At 50.0% G+C, this 18,644-nt stretch overlaps 1 protein-coding gene across 1 annotated transcript; it reads right to left on the bottom strand.

Annotated features, from left to right (window-relative positions):
• Window positions 1-14,514: 14,514 nt before the first annotated feature.
• HJV (hemojuvelin BMP co-receptor) lies at window positions 14,515-17,296 on the bottom strand (the record flags this gene model as incomplete). Its single annotated transcript, XM_079760462.1, has 3 exons — window positions 17,164-17,296; window positions 16,219-16,787; window positions 14,515-15,138 (listed from the first exon to the last, which is right to left on the bottom strand). The coding sequence occupies exons 1-3, from the start codon at window positions 17,258-17,260 to the stop codon at window positions 14,515-14,517; spliced, it is 1,290 nt and encodes a 429-aa protein (XP_079616588.1). The 5' UTR covers window positions 17,261-17,296.
• Between the last annotated feature and the right edge of the window lie 1,348 nt (window positions 17,297-18,644).

The raw sequence follows: 18,644 nt of genomic DNA, 5'->3' as shown, positions 1-18,644 counted from the left end.
TCCCAGGTTCGATTCCGGTCAAGGGCATGTACCTTGGTTGCGGGCACATCCCCAGTGGGGGGTGTGCGGGAGGCAGCTGATTGATGTTTCTCTCTCATCGATGTTTCTAACTCTCTTCCTCTCTGTAAAAAATCAATAAAATATATTTAAAAAATTTTTTGAGGGGGTGGAAGAAGTATTAGTAGATCAGGGTGGTGTTGAGTTGGGACATCTTAGAATAAGGGAATGCTGATGCTTCGCGCCTATGAAGTATTGAATTTTTTAATTTTAAAAAATGTAATACGATTCTCTCTTGCGGTAAGTTCCTCTCATGGGCTTCAGTTTCTTCTCTCTTTCAGAACAGAGCTCTTGTTTGCTCTTTGCAATGCCTGGGTTTCCTTAAATGCCAACCACTATTTCGGTTTGGCAGCAGCTGCCGCCCAGGCCCGCAGCCAAGGCATGTTCTGGAATGGAACCCTCCTGGACAGAGTTGTTTACGACCTTTCACCCAATAGCCTGGAATTCAGATAAAAATCTGCCCCCAGATTCCTCTTTCTCAGTTCCTGGCTGGGAGGAAGAAAAAAATCTTGCGAGCTCCTGTCTTGGGAACAGGGTGCGAACACTTGTGGGGTGCAGGGGAGAAAAGGGGCAAGTCCCGGAGGAACAAACAGCGAAAGTTAGGGCCGAGTCCAGCAGTTCTGCAGGTCAGATCGACCTCACCTGTCCCCTCCCCACCCTCGCCTATCCCAGTGCCAATGGGAAATAAAGGGGTGACTTGTTGGCTGGGCTGGAGGTGGCTGAGGAGGGAGTGAAGCGCCGCAGCACTGGGTACCAGTCACACAAGGGCCTGGTTGCATCTCCCTTCTCTGGAACCTCTGGCCCCACAAACATTTAAGAACTCTAGACTCCTAGCTCCTAAGGGAGAACGGGAAAACGAACCCCTTCTTTGTCGTTTTTATCACTCCTGTCACCTTCACAAAGAGTAAGCTTCCCTTTTACCCCCCACCCCCACCCCTTTTTTAAAATTGGATTTAGAGGGAGAAGAAGGGAGAGGAGAGAGAACCATCCATGTGAGGAGAAACCAATTAGTTGCTTCCTGTTTGCACCCGGGATCAACCTGGGTATGTGCTCTGACCAGGAATCCGGCCAGTGACCTTTCAGAGTTCAGGACACCGCTCAACCAACTGAGCCACACCAGCCAGGGCCCTTTTACTCTTAACTAACCATCCCACTTCCCCTAGGGCCGTGGTCGGCAAACTGCGGCTCCCGAGCCACATGCGGCTCTTTGGCCCCTTGAGTGTGGCTCTTCCACAAAATACCACGACCTGGGCGAGTCTATTTTGAAGAAGTGGCGTTAGAAGAAGTTTAAGTTTAAAAAATTTGGCTCTCAAAAGAAATTTCAATCGTTGTACTGTAGATATTTGGCTCTTATATTTGATATTTGACTAATGAGTTTGCCGACCACTGCCCTAGGGAATGTCATGTTAGATAGAGGCAACTAGAGGTTTGAAAGAGAGTGTGGGATTGAGACTGCCTCCAACTTCTAGATAAATAAGAATACATTAATAATTGTGCAGCATTTTGAGTTCAAAATGACTTTTTTTTGGTCATTTATTGAGCACCTGTAAGGACCAAGTACTTTACGTAATTATTTCAATTATATTTTATTTAGAATGCAGATGAAAAGGGGCCACATACTACGTAAACCTGACAAGCTCAGGGGAGGCCTGCATGGCAGCCTTACACACTCCAGACCTAAAGTAACCACAGAAGATGATGGTCTGAAATTAAAACTCTTTAAGCAGTTCATGGCAGGTGGTCATGTCCTAGGCTAGAATCTTCCCCGACAAAACTCAGTCTTTTCCTTAACTGAGCCTGTCTGTTGTCTATGTGCATCTGCAATAACATTCCTGTGGAATGTCCAAGTAGCTCGGGGCCACAGATCCCCTCACTGTTAATGTTATCATGTTGTTACTGTTAACTATCCTCTGCCCACCTATGTCCTAGTAAAAGAAGTGTCTATCATTTTACTTTTTATCCAATCCCAGAGGTCTCTGCCGCCAATTTGCTTTCTCCCACCTCCCTAATCTATCACCAATACATTCCATGTAATCCATTTATGCCTCCTCTTTTGACTGTAATTTATAAAATAAGGTGCAAAACTATTTTCCAGAGCATTTTCTCGATCCGTTGAGATTTTGCTTCCCAGCAACTGTCATCAGTTTGGCCACAGGTCTGAATGTTACTTACGTAGGCAATAAATTCATCTGTCATCTTGTTCCAGAAAGGATTTAAGGTTAGATTATTTCATTTAATTCTTATAATAACCTTTTGACTCAGGGTTGATTAAATCAGGCTCAAAGGGTTAAGTAATTTGCCCGAGGTCACAGATTTTGTTTAGAGCAACAGCTTGAACCAGGTGTGTCTGACCTAGAGTACTGTATGTACTCTTTCCAACTCTTTGCCTCAGGCTTTCACACACAGGATCTTGTTTGATGTTCACTGTAAAGGATTCAGACAAGACTTAGAACTTTAAGAATTAAAGGGGACTCTAAACCAGTTGCATTATTTTAATTAAATGACTTGCCCTAAGACATAAAGCTAGTAACTGGTGGAGCCATTCTCCAAAACCAGGATTCTTTTTAAAAAAAATATGTGTGTGTGAAAAAAAAAAAAAAAATATATATATATATTTTTGAGAGGAAGGGAGAGGGAGAGAGAGATAGAAACATCAACGATGAGAGAGAATCAACTGTCAGCTGCCTCCTGCCACCCCACACTGGGGATCTAGCCTGCAACCTGGGCATGTGCCCTGACCGGGAATCGAACCATGACCTCCTGGTTCGATCAACCACTGAACCACGCAGGCCAGGCCCAAACCAGGATTTTTAATACTTAATCTAGAGTTGTCTCTAGGAGGCTTTGTGAGGGTGTTTTATATTTAAGTTTAGCTTTAAGAAATTGTTATTTATTGATCGATTGGAGAGAGAAATGTCATTCCACTTATTTATGCATTTATTGGTTGATTCTTGCATGTGCCCTGACCTAGGTCAAACCCACGACCTTGGTGTATCAGGACAATGCTCTAACCAACTAGCTACCCAGCCAGGGCCTAGTTTAGCTTTAATTATTAGAAATACCTTATCTGAACAGATTGGTGGTTGCTGGAGGTGGGGGTTGGAGGTTGGGCAGGTGGGTAAGGGAAGTCAGAAGGAATAAACTTCCAGTTGTAAAACAAGTCATGGGGCTGTAAGGTACAGCATGGTGACTGTAGTTAAAAGTACTGTATCGCATATTTGAGAGTTACTGAGAGAATGGATTCTAAAAGTTCTCATCACAAGAAAAAACGCTATAATTATGTACGGTGGGACAGACATTAACTAGACTTACTGTGGTGAGCATTTCACAATATACACAAATATTGGGTCATTATGTTGTACACCTGAAACTAATATGATGTGTGTCAACTATACCTAAGTTAAAAGCAGAAACTCACCTGGAAGACCACATTTCCTGTTTGGGGGACCCATTGTCCTACTAAGTTGAGGAAAGATTAGAGATCTAGGAGTCCCCCAACTTTAGGGAAAGCTGGGGAGAGGAGGAATTAATTTGTTCAGATCTATTGCTGACTCATTTAAGATATTTCTTCAAGTTGCCTTAATATATGAAAAAAAAAAGTAATCCCTTCTCATGCTATCACCCCATCTGCTGTCTTTTCTTTACTATCAAACTCGTACCACTTTCTCTGTTGACTAAACTTGTCCCTTTTAGTGTGGTTTCTGCTGCCATTGGGGCAGTTTTTTTTTCAAGGTTTCATGGGAAACTAGTGTGTTTTTTTAGGCCTTATTCCCCTTGACTACTATGTAATTTGAAAACTGCCATCTCTTCAAAATTTAAACATTCCTCTTGCTTTTGGACTTTATCCTTTGCTGGTAATTTCTTTTTTCTGGGTCCCTTTGAAAGCTTTCTTAAGGGCTTGTCTTTGGCCCCTTTTCCCCCTCCCATCCACCTTCCCCCCCTCCCCCGCCCCGATTTTTTCCCTTTAAGCTTTGTTCTTCAGTTCGCCCATCTGGACATCACTCATGTAAAAACCTATACTATCCCTTTAGTCTGTCTCCAAAATTCCCGCTGGCATCTCAGATTTAACTTGTCCAGTATGGAATCTTGCCCCTGTGTTCAAATTCAGTTCTTCCCTGGTTTCTTTTTTAAATATGTTTTAATTTTAATTTTATTTTTTATTTTTAAAGGTGGTTTTGTAGAACTTTTAAAAAAATATGTATTTTATTGATTTTTTACAGAGAGGAAGGAAGAGGGATAGAGAGTTAGAAACATCGATGAGACACCGATTCAGCTGCCTCCTGCACACCCCCTACCGGGGATGTGCCCGCAACCAAGGTACATGCCCTTGACTGGAATTGAACCTGGGACCCTTGAGTCCGCAGGCCGACGCTCTATCCACTGAGCCAAACCGGGTAGGGCAATATGTTTTTATTGATTTCAGAGTTGAAGGGACAGGGAGAGAGTGATAGAAACATCAATGATGAGAGAGAAGCATTGATCAGCTGCCTCTTGCACACTCCCCACTGGGGATTGAGCCCGCAACCCAGGCATGTGCCCCGACCAGGAACCGAACCGTGACCTCTTGGTTCATAGGTCGATGCTCAACCACTGAGCCACGCCAGCTGGGCTTCCCTGGTTTCTTTTAATGCAACCGTTATGCATGCCCTCTGCTATCAAGGCTTAGAATCCAGGAATGGCCTCTGATTCCTTCCTCTGACATTCCCACAGCCAGTCCACTGCCCGATTCTATGAAAGCTACCTTTCTAGTGATTCTAGAATTATCTCTTATCTCTTATTCCACCACTCTGATTCGTGTCCTTGTTACTTTTGCCTAGATTATTTTAATAGCTTTTCACTGATATTTAGGCTATAATCTATAGACCATGACTAAATCTATCAAAATTGAGTTTCTGTCTGTTCCTGTGAGGCTCCCAAACCCATCGTTTAACTGAATCAACTTCAAATGCTTTGACTTGGCATGAAAAGCCTTCACAAATTGGCCACAACCAAATGTCCAGTCTCATTTCTCTCTACTTCCTTCGCATGTACCCGATATCCCAGCCAAACCCGAGTACTCACTGTTCCTCCAGTATAATCTTCTCTGCCTTTGTTTATGCTTTCCTCTCTACCTGGAATGCTCGACCCTCCTCCCGTCTCTGCTTGTTGGTGGACAGCCAAAGGTCTTTTCCTGTATGAAATCTTGCTTGATTCCCGATCCCCTCATCTTTTGCTTTGCAACCAACAGGATTTCCTTCTCTTCCGAGGATTCCATAGCATATTGTTTATATTTCTCACATGGAACTTACACGTACATTTCATTTCTCTCAGATAATGAGTTCCTAGAGAGAAGGAACTATGACCTTTTAAAAAATCCTTGTCTCCTTCACAGCATCTAGCAGAGTGCATTTCATAGGGTACATTTATTACTCAGTGTAAGTTGGATCAATGGGGGTATGGCCCTGGACTGGAATTGCTGTGGGTGGTGGGAAGGGCACCTGGTGTTAGACCCGGGGGGTTAGACCGGGCCTGGGCTCAGCAACCTCGGCGCTTGGGTTCTGGCTAGGAAAGGATTCAAAGCCAAGACTCCAACTATAAGAGAACATTTATTTATAAAATCACAGAGGCGGGAGAAGTAATTTGTAGAAGAAATGGGTTGAGTATACAAGTTATAGAGGTTATGGAAGGGACCTTGGAGCTTGGGAGTGAGGAAGCTAATGGCTAATGGTAATGATCTGGAGTGGGGGTGGGGGGGTGCAGGAGAAGGGAAGGCTCCCAGGAGGAAGAGTGCCCTGGGTCCTCTGTGCTAAGGGTTTAAAAATGTATGTATATACTAGAGGCCCAATGCACGAAATTCGTGCAAGGGTAGGCCTTCGCAGCCCCAGCTACCGGGGCCCTCATGGCACCCTCTGACTTGCAGCCCCTCGGCCCCGCCCCCTGCCCGCACCTCCCTTGGCCTGGCTCTGCCCGAGTCTGCCCTCACACACCCCTGGTTCCCTGGTTCCACGGAGCCCCCCATCGATCGCCCCACAGAATGTGGCCTGGGCCTCCCTCTTTGGGGTGATCACACAGCCCCCCAATTGATCGCCCTGCTGGCCCTCTGTGGGGCAATCATGAGGTGATGGCTGGGCCCCCCGACCAATCGCATCACACACGCCTCAGTTGGCCTGGCGCCAGTGGGTGTCATAGCGTGGTCATCCAGACAGTTGTTCCACTGTTCGGCCGTTCGGTCGATTTGCATATTATGCTTTTATTATTATAGATTTCAGAGAGGAAGAGAGAGAGAGAGAAACAACAATAATGAGAGAGAACCATCGATAAGGCTGCCTCTCTCACAGGGGATCAAGCCCACAACCCGGGCATGTGCCCTGAGTGGGAAGCGAACCACAACCTCCTGCTTCCAGGTCTACGCTCAACCACTGAGCCACACCAGCTGGGCTCCTAAGGGTTTTAAGGGTGGAAATCTTAGGGGCAGTCCCAGGGGAGGATCTCAATAGAATATCCAGCAGCTTTCCAGGTGTGTCCTTTCAGAGTTGGGCTGGATTGGTCAGCGCCAGGGCACGGGGTCATTATCCAATGCAGCTGGTCCTGAGGTCAGCCGTGGGGTTGCTTCTCTGGTTTTGTGGCTTTTCTGGGCCTGGAGCTGGAATACAACTGAGGCCTAAATGTTCCTCTAGGGAGGAAAGGTCAAGGGGTCCAAACCACAAGGCCAGCCATATGCTAGGGGAGGAAAGGTCACCCTGGGGGGAGGCCCCACCCTACAGTTGTCCTCTGCTAGACACCCAGGGCTCTCTGCCCTGGCGACCTTCTGTGCCTGGCCCGTCGTCTGTCTAACCGCCTCCCACACAGCGTGCCACTCACTCATTCAGAACCTGGTGTTGCTGCTTACCAGTGTTAGATTTTAAACCTCAACCTCAGTTCTTTCTGTTAAGCTGTAACATACAGAGGCTCCGGTCCAATTGTGCAGCAGAGCGAGGGTGGCAAGGCGGTGAGAGGTGATGGGTTGTTTTTCTGCGAGGGGAAAATTGGACTGTGTTGATGTTTATAAGCACGAGGGAGACAGGACATTGCGTGCTTAACCCAACTTCCCCTTTTCTGAGTAATTTTTTCTTTCTTACACAATTCAGTAATCCAGTTGGCTCAGCCCTGCCGCCCAGTGGGTAAATGAATGTACTGTGAAGATCCTTAGTCCAAGAATTGTCTCAAAAACACAGAAGCTTTTCTGAGACTTGAAACTTGACCCAAACGGCTCCCTCAGAGGCGAAGATGATTCTTTGATCGTGAGAAAAAGAAGCAGAGAAAGGAATATGGTGTTCATGACTGAGAGAAGAAGCCACATGCTAAAAGTTGTTTTGTTTTTGATCCAGACTGACCGTTAACAATGCTTTCTCTGTTAATAACATGTATAGAGAACGTAGAGACAACTATACAGTGTGTTATAAAGAAACTGCCCAGCCCTGGCCAGTGAGGCTCAGTTGCCTGGAGTACCACCTGCTGCATCTGAAGGTCGTGGATTTGATCGCACGTATAGGAGGCAACCTATCAATGTCTCTCGCTCTCTCCCTCTCCCTCCCTCTCTAAAATCAATTAAAAATAAAAAAAGAAGAAAGAAAGAAATTGCACAAACAATTGACTCTTACTAGATAGGCTGCAGATGTTTTGTAGCGTGTATATTGCAATTCGGAGAGTTCAAATGACTTGCCCAAGTTCACTCAACTAGGACAAAATGCATCTGATTTATGGTTCAAAGATCTTTCTACTAAGAGCAAGATCTTTCTTTTCTATTAGAGCAGCTCTGATTTTTTAAGTCATCTTCTGTTTGTCACCTTTGTATTCCTACAGCATGTTGGACATGCTTCTATATGTTTTGCATATATATTTGTGTGTGTGTATTGTTAATCCTCACCTGAGGATATTTTTAGGACATTTTTCCATTGATTTTTAGAGAGAGTGGAAGGGTGGGAGAGAGACAGAGAAACATCGATTGGTTGCCCTCTGGATTGAGCCTGCAACTGAGGTACCTGCTCTTGACCAGAATTGAACCCAGACCCTTCAGTTTGCAGGCTGATGCTCTATCCACTGAGCCAAATCGGTAGGGCTATATGTTATGCATATTGATCGTTTATCTTGTAATTATGTTTATCTGACTATTCCTTCCCACTACACTGAGCTCCCCAAAGATAGGAACCACGTTGTCTTACGGCCTGGCATAGTTCAGGTGCTTCGAAAATTCTAAAGAAGGGCCAACAGTAACCCACAGGATTATTCACACGGCCCAGGCCATTGCTCCTCCTCTGGTTTTGGTTTCTTCTCCTGTGCCGATGGTTTTCCTCCCTGGCTGCAGGCTTGGTTTTGGTAGATGAAGGTCAGTGACCTTCACAAAGAGAAAATAAAATCATGGCAGAACATTTTCCGTTTTCAGATGCTATAGTTTTAGCAACGGGGTTTTCAGTTCTTGGCTGGGATGAGGTGGAGTAGGAGGGCAAAATGAAGAGGCTGATTAGTTTTTTAAAAATCTGATTTAACTAGTGTCTTAGAGGTATGAGTAGAACAGTGCTGTTTCAAGACCGACTATACAAAACCCTTGATAGCCAGGCTGGGTATGGTACAGTGATTGAGTGTTGACCTATGAACCAGGAGGTCACAGTTCGATTCTGGTCAGGGCACAAGTCCTGGTTGTTGGCTGCGTCCCCAGTTGGGGGCCTGCATCATTCTCTCTGTCTCTCTCTCTCCATCATTCTCTCTCTCTCTCTCTCTCTCTCTCTCTCTCTCTCTCTCTCTCTCTTTCTCTCTCTCTCTCTCCCTCCCCCTCTCCCTTTCTCTCTGAAATCAATAAAAATATATTTAAAAAACAAACAAAAACCCCTTGATATTAAAATTATTTGTTCTTTGAACCAATAGCAAAGAATGATTCCAAAATAGCTCATAGTGGCGGCAGAATCTAGTTTTCCTTTCTGATTTCTCTTTCTCTTTCTTAAAACCCACCCTCTATTCAAACACAAATTTTATCTCAGGAAGCATATTTAACTTATTCCTTCCTATTGACTGCTGGGAGGGTGATGAATAATCTGGTTTGGGAGCGGCAGGAAAATGAAGGAAGGACTTTTATTTGCTAATGTCCTGTCTTCCTTCCCCGCCTTAGCGCTGGTGCAGCTCCTTGGCGCTGGCTTTGAGAACTGTACTTACCGGACCATGGACATTCTCTTTCCTTGAGAAAAAATGTGGGAAGGAGCTTGCCATGAAGTACATGAGAAGGGTAGGGAAGAGTTGGGTGGATCTGGGAAGTGGCTGAGGTGCCCACAAGTTTGAGAAGTTAAGGGGGAAAGCTCAGGACTGGCTAAGGTGGAAATACCCTCCCTTTGAAAAATCAAAATAAGGAAACATAATGTAGTTGAAATCATATAGTATTTAATACACAAAACTTAGCACATCTCAGGTCTCTCTGCTGAATTGTCTCTTTCAATAATTTCAGCTTTTTAATCTGCTATTTATATTTCTAAACTATATGTTTCTTCTTTTATTTCTTAATTTAGAAACATTAGACGTATCTACTCTATTTTTGTTACAGTAATTGAAATTTTAAGCATTTTACACCCCATTGTATCCCTACCTTCCCTTTTCTTTTACCTCATCCTTCCAATAGAGTGATATCACAATTTTGGCTACATCAATAGACGGTGTTACATTACTGTTATTTTTTTATATTTTTATTGATTTCAGAAAGGAAGGGAGAGGGAAAGAGAGATAGAAACATCAATGATGAGGGAGAATCATTGATTGTTTGCCTCCTGCATGCCCTCCACTGAGGATAGAGCCTACAACCCTGGGAACGTGCCTTTGACCAGAATGGAACCCAGGACCCTTCAGTCCCCAGGCCAACACTCTATCCACTGAGCCAAACTGGCTAGGGCTGTTTACATTATTATCACTGTGTAAATAATATCCATGTGGAGCCAAGTAGTGTACTTTGATTGTTTTATGTCTTGAACAACTCTATGTTTGTTGTGAAGTTATAATAATTTAAGCAATTTATCGAGGGTACTATGCACCTATCTTAAATTTATTTCTGAAATGACAATTCTGCCAAATGCTTATTCATGTTTTCTCTCAAATGGGCAACATGTCAGGTAATTTAAGAAATTAATTTTCTTTTTCCTGGAGACCTTCCTCATCCCGAATACTTCTTTTTAGTCACCAACGCCACCTGCTGACTATAGGTGGAGTGGAAAGGCAGAATTAGGAGGCGCAGGGTAGTTTTTAAACCAGGAAATGTCCTTTCTCCGGTCTCTGACCTTGAGAGTGACAATCTGGAGGAAAGAATGTGGTCCTTGCGACGAGAGTTAGAAGAGAGAATGTAAAATCATAAGCTATTCTCTTCCCTTGTCCCATCATCTTTTTCTTTTCTGTGTTTTCCCAGGAGGAGGAAAGTCTATTCTATATTACTTTCTTCCCATGTTACAGTCATTCTAAGTTTTTGTCTGATCCACCAGAGGAAGAGGGAGAGCTGGCTACCCACGTGCAAACAAAAATTTACAGCTTTATTGGGTATAATTGATGTATGATAAACTACACCTAGTGTAAGTGTATAATTTCATGTTTTTTGACATGAAATTGTTGCTACACTCAAGATAATGAACATGTTACTCCCAAATGTTTCCTCATGCCCCCTGCCCCCGTTTTGTTGTTTTCTTTTATAAAGTGTCTTTATTGTTGGCATCTCCCCCCCCCCACCCCTGTTTTTAAAAAAATCTTTATTGTTGAAAGTATTACATAGGTCCTCCTTGCCCCCGCATTAACCTCTTCCAGCCCGCTCCCATCCTCTCCCCCGACCCCATTTTTAAAAAAATACTTTTATTGATTTCAGAGAGAAAGAGAGAGAGAAACATCAATGATGAGGGAGAATCGTTGATCGGCTGCCTGTTGCACACCCCCCACTGGGGATCGAGCCTGCAACTTGGGCACGTGCCCCGACCGGGAATTGAACCGTGACCTCCTGGTTCATAGATTGCTGCTCAACCACTGAGCCACCCGCCATTCTTCCTTCTCTCCCTCCCTCCACCCTTCCCCAGGCAACCATTGATCTCTGTTCTGTCATTATATTATTAGATTGCACTTTCTACAATTTTATATAAATGGAAGCATAATGTAAGTACTCCTTTTTGTTGTTGTTTGGCTTCTTTCGCTTGCATTGTTATTTTGAAATTCGCCGTGTTGCGTGGATCAGTAGTTTATTTCATCTTATTGCTTAGTGGTATTCTGTTGGATGGATTTACCAGAATTGGTGTCCCCATTGACTTACTGAGGGACATTTGGCCCGTTTCCAGTTCTTGGTTATTTCAAACAAGACTGCTATGGACATTGCTATGCAAGGCTTTGCACAGAAACATGTCATCGTTTCTCTTGGGTCGATATTCGGGAGTGGAATGTTTCCATTGTATGGTAAGTGTATAGTTAGCTTTTAAAAAAACTGCCCAATTGTTATACGATTTGCATCCCCGCCAGCAGAGTCTGGGAGCGGCACACCTTGCCAACAGCAGATCGGGTCAGCCTTTTACATTTTAACCATTCCGACTGGGTGTAGTAGTTTTTCTTTGTGGTTTTATTTTGATTTGCATTTCCTTCGTGACAAAGACGTGGAGCATCTTTTCAAGTGCTTATTTTGAAGGATTCCCTTCCCCCACCCCCTTTTTTTTGTTAATCCTCAGCCAAGGATATTTTTCCATTGATTTTTAGAGAGGGTGGAAGGGAGGGGGAGAGACAGAGAAAAATCCATGTGCAAGAGTCACATCAATAGGTCATTTCCTGGACTGCGCTGACCAGCCAGGCCGGGGATTGAGCCTGAAACCCAGGTCCGTGCTCTTGACCAGAATCCAACCCGGGACTCTCAGTCCGCAGGCCGACCTACCCCTTTTCAAGTCCTGCGTTGGTAATAGGGATAACCCTAAATTTGGGCAAAGGAAGCAGTGTTACCTGACAGGTAGCATTAAACCATAGCTTTCACCAGTGGGCTATAAAATTCTTAATTTACTAGCGATTCCCCAATCTGCGGGATAAAGTTACTCTGGTGAGTTAAGAGAACCAATATAAGGAGCAGTTTCTTAAAAAGATGCTGTGAGTGAAAATGCCTGTTATCTGAATGTGAAGGGTGAGCCCTAGATATTTTTCTTCCCATTTCCTTCCATTAGAACAGATTGCTTTCAGATTAACTGAAGGTCATTTCAGAAATGAAAGAGACTGTGCTTTGATGGAATGGCCGAGTGGCTGTGGTCCTCCGAGCAGGCGGAGAGGAGGAAATAGGGGATGGAGAATTGCAAAAGAAATTTGGAATGGCAGACCCGATAGGCCACCCTGCCTGGTAGGCACTGGCCAGTGTGTATATGTGTTCCGGGGGAGAACAGGCAGGTGGGTGAGGCTGAGAGAAGAGGGGCGACATAAGTGTCCACACCTGATTAGGTCAGGGACAGGCCCAGGAAAAGAGGGGGGACACACTGAATATAAAAAGTCACCTCCTAAAAACAAAAGTTACCTCCTAAGTAGTTTTGTTCAGAGCAGCTTTAGAACTGAGCTAGAATAGCTTTTATTCTCTAGTCTTCTACAAACTAGATTCCTTCAACTTCGGGCTCCCCCGACCCCCGCTCTCCTTTGGGGGTTCATGCTTTTGTGGTGGCAGCCCTGCCACAGCTCCCCTTTCCTGCCCAGCTCCCCAACCACAGGTAAACGGCTCTCCGATTCCTCTTCAGTAGTCAGTGCTTACTAACTAGTTAAGGCTGGAGAGCTGAACTGCCTGGGTTCGGCTTCTGGCTCTGGCATTCACTAGCTGTGGGCGAGTTGCTAAATCTGCCTGTACCTCAGGTCCCTTGTGTAAAAATAGAGATGAAAATATTACCTTTCTTAGAGAGTTGTGAGGATTAAGTGAACTAATAATTTAAAGGTGTATAGAACAGCCCTGGCGGGGTGCTGCATGGTTAGTGTCAGCCCAGGCACCGAAGGGTGCTGGGTTCGATTCCTGGTTGGGTAGGTGCAGGAGGCAACCAATTGTTGTGTCTTTCTCTCTCTTTCTCTCTCCTTCCCTCCTTCCCTTTCACCCTCTCTGAAAAGCAGTGGAAAAAATACTCTCAGGTGAGGATTCACAAAACAATGACTTCAGAACATTGCCCGGAGGCTTTAAGCTCCCCACAAATGAATTTATTTGAACTTAACTCCTTGGCTCCGCTTTCAAGGCGCTTCCCACGCTGTCCTCTGCCCTTCGTGCCCTGGTATGCCTTCCCGTCTGGCCGAGTTCCCTGGACTTTCGCTGATTGCTTCACTGAATCGTGGATCTCTGCTTACCTCAGGTTGCCACTGCCTGGAAGGCCCTTACCCATTCAAATCCTCCCCGATCTTCAAAGGTCACTTCCAATCCCATCTCCTCTGCTACCTCTTACTATTATAGTTTGTGGAGTCTCTCCAGCCCTCTTCCCACCAGAAGTCACAGCACGGTGGGATGTAGTGAACATCACCCGCTCCTCAGTCCCTCCTGTCAATCAGTGCTGTCCCCCTCGGAGCCTGTGAACTCCGAGGGCAGAGCAGTGTCTGCTGCTCCTGCGCCCTGTGGAGTGAGCCGCTCACTGCCTTTCCTCACTCAGCATCCGGGAAGCAATTCAGCACAGGCACCGAGGCCATGACCATCCACGGCTTTAACAGCAGGTTAGCCAGGGCCGGAGTCACGGCTTCTCTCCTGCCTGTGCCATTCTCCAAGGGCCGAGGTGCCTTTCAACAAAGATCCAGACCCCCTGCCCCCTTCACTTCTGAACCCAGAAAGCAAAACACATCACCCTCATGTGTTCATCAGATAACCCCCTTTCCCTAACCATCTTTTCCTCAGAGGAAACCAGTGTGTTTTTATGGGTAATGACCTTTCAGTTCTTTCCTGTTAAAAGTCTCGTTTTCTACGATCCTCAGGGCCACTCTACCCTCTAAACTGGTAGGTAGGGGTGAGCTCAGGAGCAGATGGACTGGGACAGTTCACTTCCTGGAAAGGGGACCAGGGAAACTGGTGGAGTCCCTAAGAGGGTGTGTGTGGAATGCAGAAACCTGATCCAGAATCCTGATTCTAGGATCTTTTCCACCGCTGGACTGCAGCCTTGTCTCACTCTGGCTACATGTCATTGTTTCACGTGTCTCCCAGTCCCCACGTGTCTCCCAGTCCCCACCGTGTCCTTCAGTGATTCTTTTTCAGAGAGGGAGGGAGAGATAGAAACATCAATGATGAGAGAGAATCATTGATCGGCTGCCTCCTGCACGCCCCACACTGGGGATCAAGTCCCGCAACCAGGACCTGTGCCCTTGACAGGATCGAACCCTGGACCCTTCAGTCCGCAGGCCAAGGTTCTATCCACTGAGCCACACCGGCCAGGGCCCTTCAGCGAGTCTTTATGTTGCCCCGGCCCATCTCTGTCCCCACACCATTTCCAGCCCAATCCAGGGCCCAGGGCCTCGCTACTGGATGCCGAGCCACAGGACCCAGAGGCCGGGGAGCAGCGGGGCCGGGAGGGCCGCCGAGGAGAGGGGGACCCCGGCATCCGAGGGGAAGAGGTGCAGCTTTTCTAGGTCCGGCAGGAAGGCCCGGGCGTCCTCCAGCGCAGCCTGCGCGGCCACGGTCCAGTTGGGGTCCCCGGAGACGGAGACGTCGAAGACACAGGAATGGAAGTAAGCGTCTTCCACCGGCAGCCCCGCCTTGCACAGCCGCCGGGCGGCGTCCAGGCTCAGCGCCCCCCGGAGGCTGCGCTCGGCGCGGGGGAGCCGCTGGCTCGGGGGGCAGCCGCCCACGCACAGCTGCAGGTCCTGCTCGGCCGAGAAGGCCCGCGCCACGTCCTCCGCCACCCGGATGGCGAAGGAGAGCTGCCCGGCCGCCTGCCGGACCACCACGGTGGTGCCGATGTAGGCGGCCCGGATCTCCACGTGGCTGCCGGGGTTCGCGGTGCGGATGGACAGGCTGGAGCCCCCGGGGCGGTCCCCGCCATTGACGGAGCCGTCCTCGAAGGCGGCGGGGAGGTTGTCCACCTCCGCCTGGTAGACCTTCTGGTCGATGCACTCCTGCATGTTCTTAAAGATAATGGTGAGCTGGGGGGCGAGAGGGAAGGCGGTTCACTCGGGTGCCGGGCACCTAACCCTCCCCCTTCCCCTCCCCCTCCCCCTCCCCTTTCCCCTTCCCCTTCCCCAGCCAGGCCTCCCACGGGGCTCTGAGGCCAGGCTGGGGGGCCCGCCCCCGGGTCCCCGCCCTCCTTTGGCCTCCGTCTCAGCAGCTCCCACGGGGAAGGAAGAGTCCCCTCACCCCAGGGCTCTCAGCTCCCCTCTCCCCAACTTCCCCAGCGCCTTTTGACTTGAGTGGAATCCCCACGGAGGGACAGCGATTACAGGAGCGGGGTTCGCAGGACGCAGTGATGGGGGGGTGGGGAGTGGTTGGGGAGACGGAATAGGAGCACCGCCCAGGGGCAGTGACCTCCCAGGGGCAGTGACTGACCGCCCAGGGGCAGTGGCCGCCCAGGGGCAGTGATATCGCCCAGGGGCAGTGACTGACCGCCCAGGGGCAGTGACTGACTGCCCAGGGGCAGTGACCGCCCAGGGGCAGTGATATCGCCCAGGGGCAGTGACTGACCGCCCAGGGGCAGTGACTGACCGCCCAGGGGCAGTGATATCGCCCAGGGGCAGTGGCCGCCCAGGGGCAGTGATATCGCCCAGGGGCAGTGGCCGCCCAGGGGCAGTGACTGACCGCCCAGGGGCAGTGACTGACCGCCCAGGGGCAGTGGCCGCCCAGGGGCAGTGACTGACCGCCCAGGGGCAGTGACCGCCCAGGGGCAGTGACTGACCGCCCAGGGGCAGTGACTGACCGCCCAGGGGCAGTGACCGCCCAGGGGCAGTGATATCGCCCAGGGGCAGTGACTGACCGCCCAGGGGCAGTGACTGACCGCCCAGGGGCAGTGACTGACCGCCCAGGGGCAGTGGCCGCCCAGGGGCAGTGACTGACCGCCCAGGGGCAGTGACTGACCGCCCAGGGGCAGTGACTGACCGCCCAGGGGCAGTGACTGACCGCCCAGGCGCAGTGGCCGCCCAGGCGCAGTGGCCGCCCAGGGGCCGTGGGGCTGGGATGGGAGCGCCCCGGGGTGCCCGCCAGAGGGTCCGGAGGAGCAGCCGAGTCCTGACCTTCCGGGTGGCGGTGGCGTTGGCGCCGGGAGCCACGGGCGAGCTGGTGGCCTGGACGAAGAGGAAGTCGTTGTCCAGCAGCGGCCACGCGCCCCGCACCCGGCACGTGTGGAAGTGGTGGTGGAAGCTGCGCACGTGGGGGTCCCCGAAGGAGGCGCAGTGCAGGAAGCCCGGGGGGCGGCCGTGCAGGCGGGCGAACCGGCCCGCGTAGTCGCAGGGGTCGGGGGCGGCGGGGCCGGCGGGGTGCGCGGGGCCGGCGCCGGGCAGGGCGGGGCCGCGGGCGGGGGGCGGCGCCGTGGGGCCCTGGCGGGAGCAGTTGTGCTGGATCATCAGGTCCTCGATGCCGTGCACCGCCGAGTGGAAGGCCAGGTCCCCGCGGCAGGTGCGCGCCGTGCGCCGCGTGCACAGCGCGTAGGAGCGGAGCGCCCGGCAGAGGCCGCCGGAGCCCCCGCCGCCCCGGCCCCCGCCGCCCGCCCCTCGGAGCGCTCCCGGGGAGCCCCCGCCTCTGAGGCTCAGGGTGGACGACACGTACTCAGCATTGCAGCGGAGGATCTTGCACTGAGAGTGAGCTGGGGGCAGAGCGGGGGAGCGTGAGCTGGTCCCCAGAGTCCGCTCTACCGGAGTGACCCCCCCCAGCCTGCCCCCCCACATCTCACCCGGGGTGCCAGCCCTTCCTGAAACCACGGGAGGCTCCAAGGCCCAGCCCCAGCTCCCCGGGCCTGTCCTCACTTGGTTTGGCTAGAATGGATAAGCCCGCTGGGGCGCTTCCCTGTCCATCCAGGTCCTTCCCAGCGCTCTTCCCAAGCTGATGGGAGACTGTATGGACCTGCCTGAGAGCGGGGGTGACCCTCGGCACCCATTATCCTCTCCCTCATGCTCACACGCCCCCCCCCAGAGCAGCCTGCCCTCTAGGCCCCCCCAAACCCTTCCCTCGCCCCTCCTTACCATATCCACAGAGGAGCAGCAGCAGAGTGAGAGTGCTTAGAGTTGGGGGACTGCCATGGGGGGGCCGGGGACTAGGGCACTGGCCTGGATCCCCCATACCTATCCGGCCAGGTCCCCGCAGGCTCCGGCTCTTTCCAGCCGATGGCTGTCCTACCTAGTGGACGTTGACTGGCCGTCCTGTAAGAGACTGGGCACGGGGAGAGGGGAGAGTGGGAGGCTGTTCTGGATGATGTGAGGGGAAGGTGGGAAGGTCAAGAGAAGGAGAAGCAGGCTGAAGTCTGGGGAGAATGGGGCTCCCGGAACCGTAAGTGCGGCTGTTAGACCTCTGGGCCCTGCTCTGTGGCCACTTTCAAGTCCCTTATGCAACACCCCTCGGTGGGGGTGGAAGGAACGTTGAGTGGCCCCGGGGTGGGGGGCAGAGTCCACGGTGTTGCCCCATTCGGAGCTACCAAAACAGCAGAAATGTCCAAAAAGGAGGAATCATGGGGACAGATCAGATCCAACCATTCCAGTAGGTTCCCCAACAGAATTATAGGTTCCCCAGCAGAATGAGGGTCTGAAAAGTGCTTCAGAAACATGCCTCTGATTTGCCTCTCCCCATCAGGAGGGCCCACCAGGGGTCATTCTTCCTCCTCCCCCCCCCCCCCTTTGTGTCAGAATTTTCAGCAAGAAGGAGTGATGGTAGGACACCCATCCCTCAATATTCAAATAAAAAGGGAACTGATTTCTTTCCGTCTATTCTAGAGAGCGGCAAGGATAGCCCCTCTCTCATCGGATCCTGGAGTGCAACCCGAGCATGCACAGTAACGTTCGCTTGTTAGGAGTCCACAGTTCCTGAGTATTTCCAAACCCGACTGAGGAGTCACTTTTCCCATTAACCTTCCCTCTGCACATTTAGAAGTTCTCAGTCTCTCGAGGAGGAGAGGACTTGGGGAGGGGCTTGCCTCTCCTGGGGTAAGGGTTCGACTGGGGGACGATCACAGCAGGGAGGGTAGGATAGCAGGTCGAGAGTCCTGGGGAGAAACCACTCACGACAAGGCCACCGTCCGTGGAAGCCCAGCGCGAAGGGCACGCCAAGCAGGGACAGGGTAGACGAGTGTCATGACTAATCATGTGAGGCTAAATTTGGCCTTGATGAGAAAACCACAGACTCAGGGATGTGGGGAACTCCTGCTAAAGAAGGCGACCTCCTCGGAAGCCTGGAGGTACCACGGTGAAGAAAGAGCTTAACCTGCCCGAGGAGGAGAGCCTGAGGCTTAAACGTCTCGAATGGCTCGAGGCCAGAAAGCAATCAGACAGAAGGAGAAATGCAGATTGGGGCACCTTAGCCTGGGAGAGGTCTTAGCTCTTGGACCAGGGGTTTCTGTTGTAATTTTGTGGAAGTCTAACTTCAATCCAAAAGCGTATTAAAGGAATTGCAATTTCATTGGACTTACTGTTTCCAGAGATCAAACATTACTCTGCTATCCCGCTCTCCAGCC

Source organism: Cnephaeus nilssonii (assembly GCF_951640355.1).
Source record: "Cnephaeus nilssonii genome assembly, chromosome: 21".
NCBI classification, from domain to species: domain Eukaryota; kingdom Metazoa; phylum Chordata; class Mammalia; order Chiroptera; family Vespertilionidae; genus Cnephaeus; species Cnephaeus nilssonii.
The sequence above is the reverse complement of the archived record's forward strand: the minus strand, read 5'-3'. Positions and strand labels throughout refer to the sequence as shown.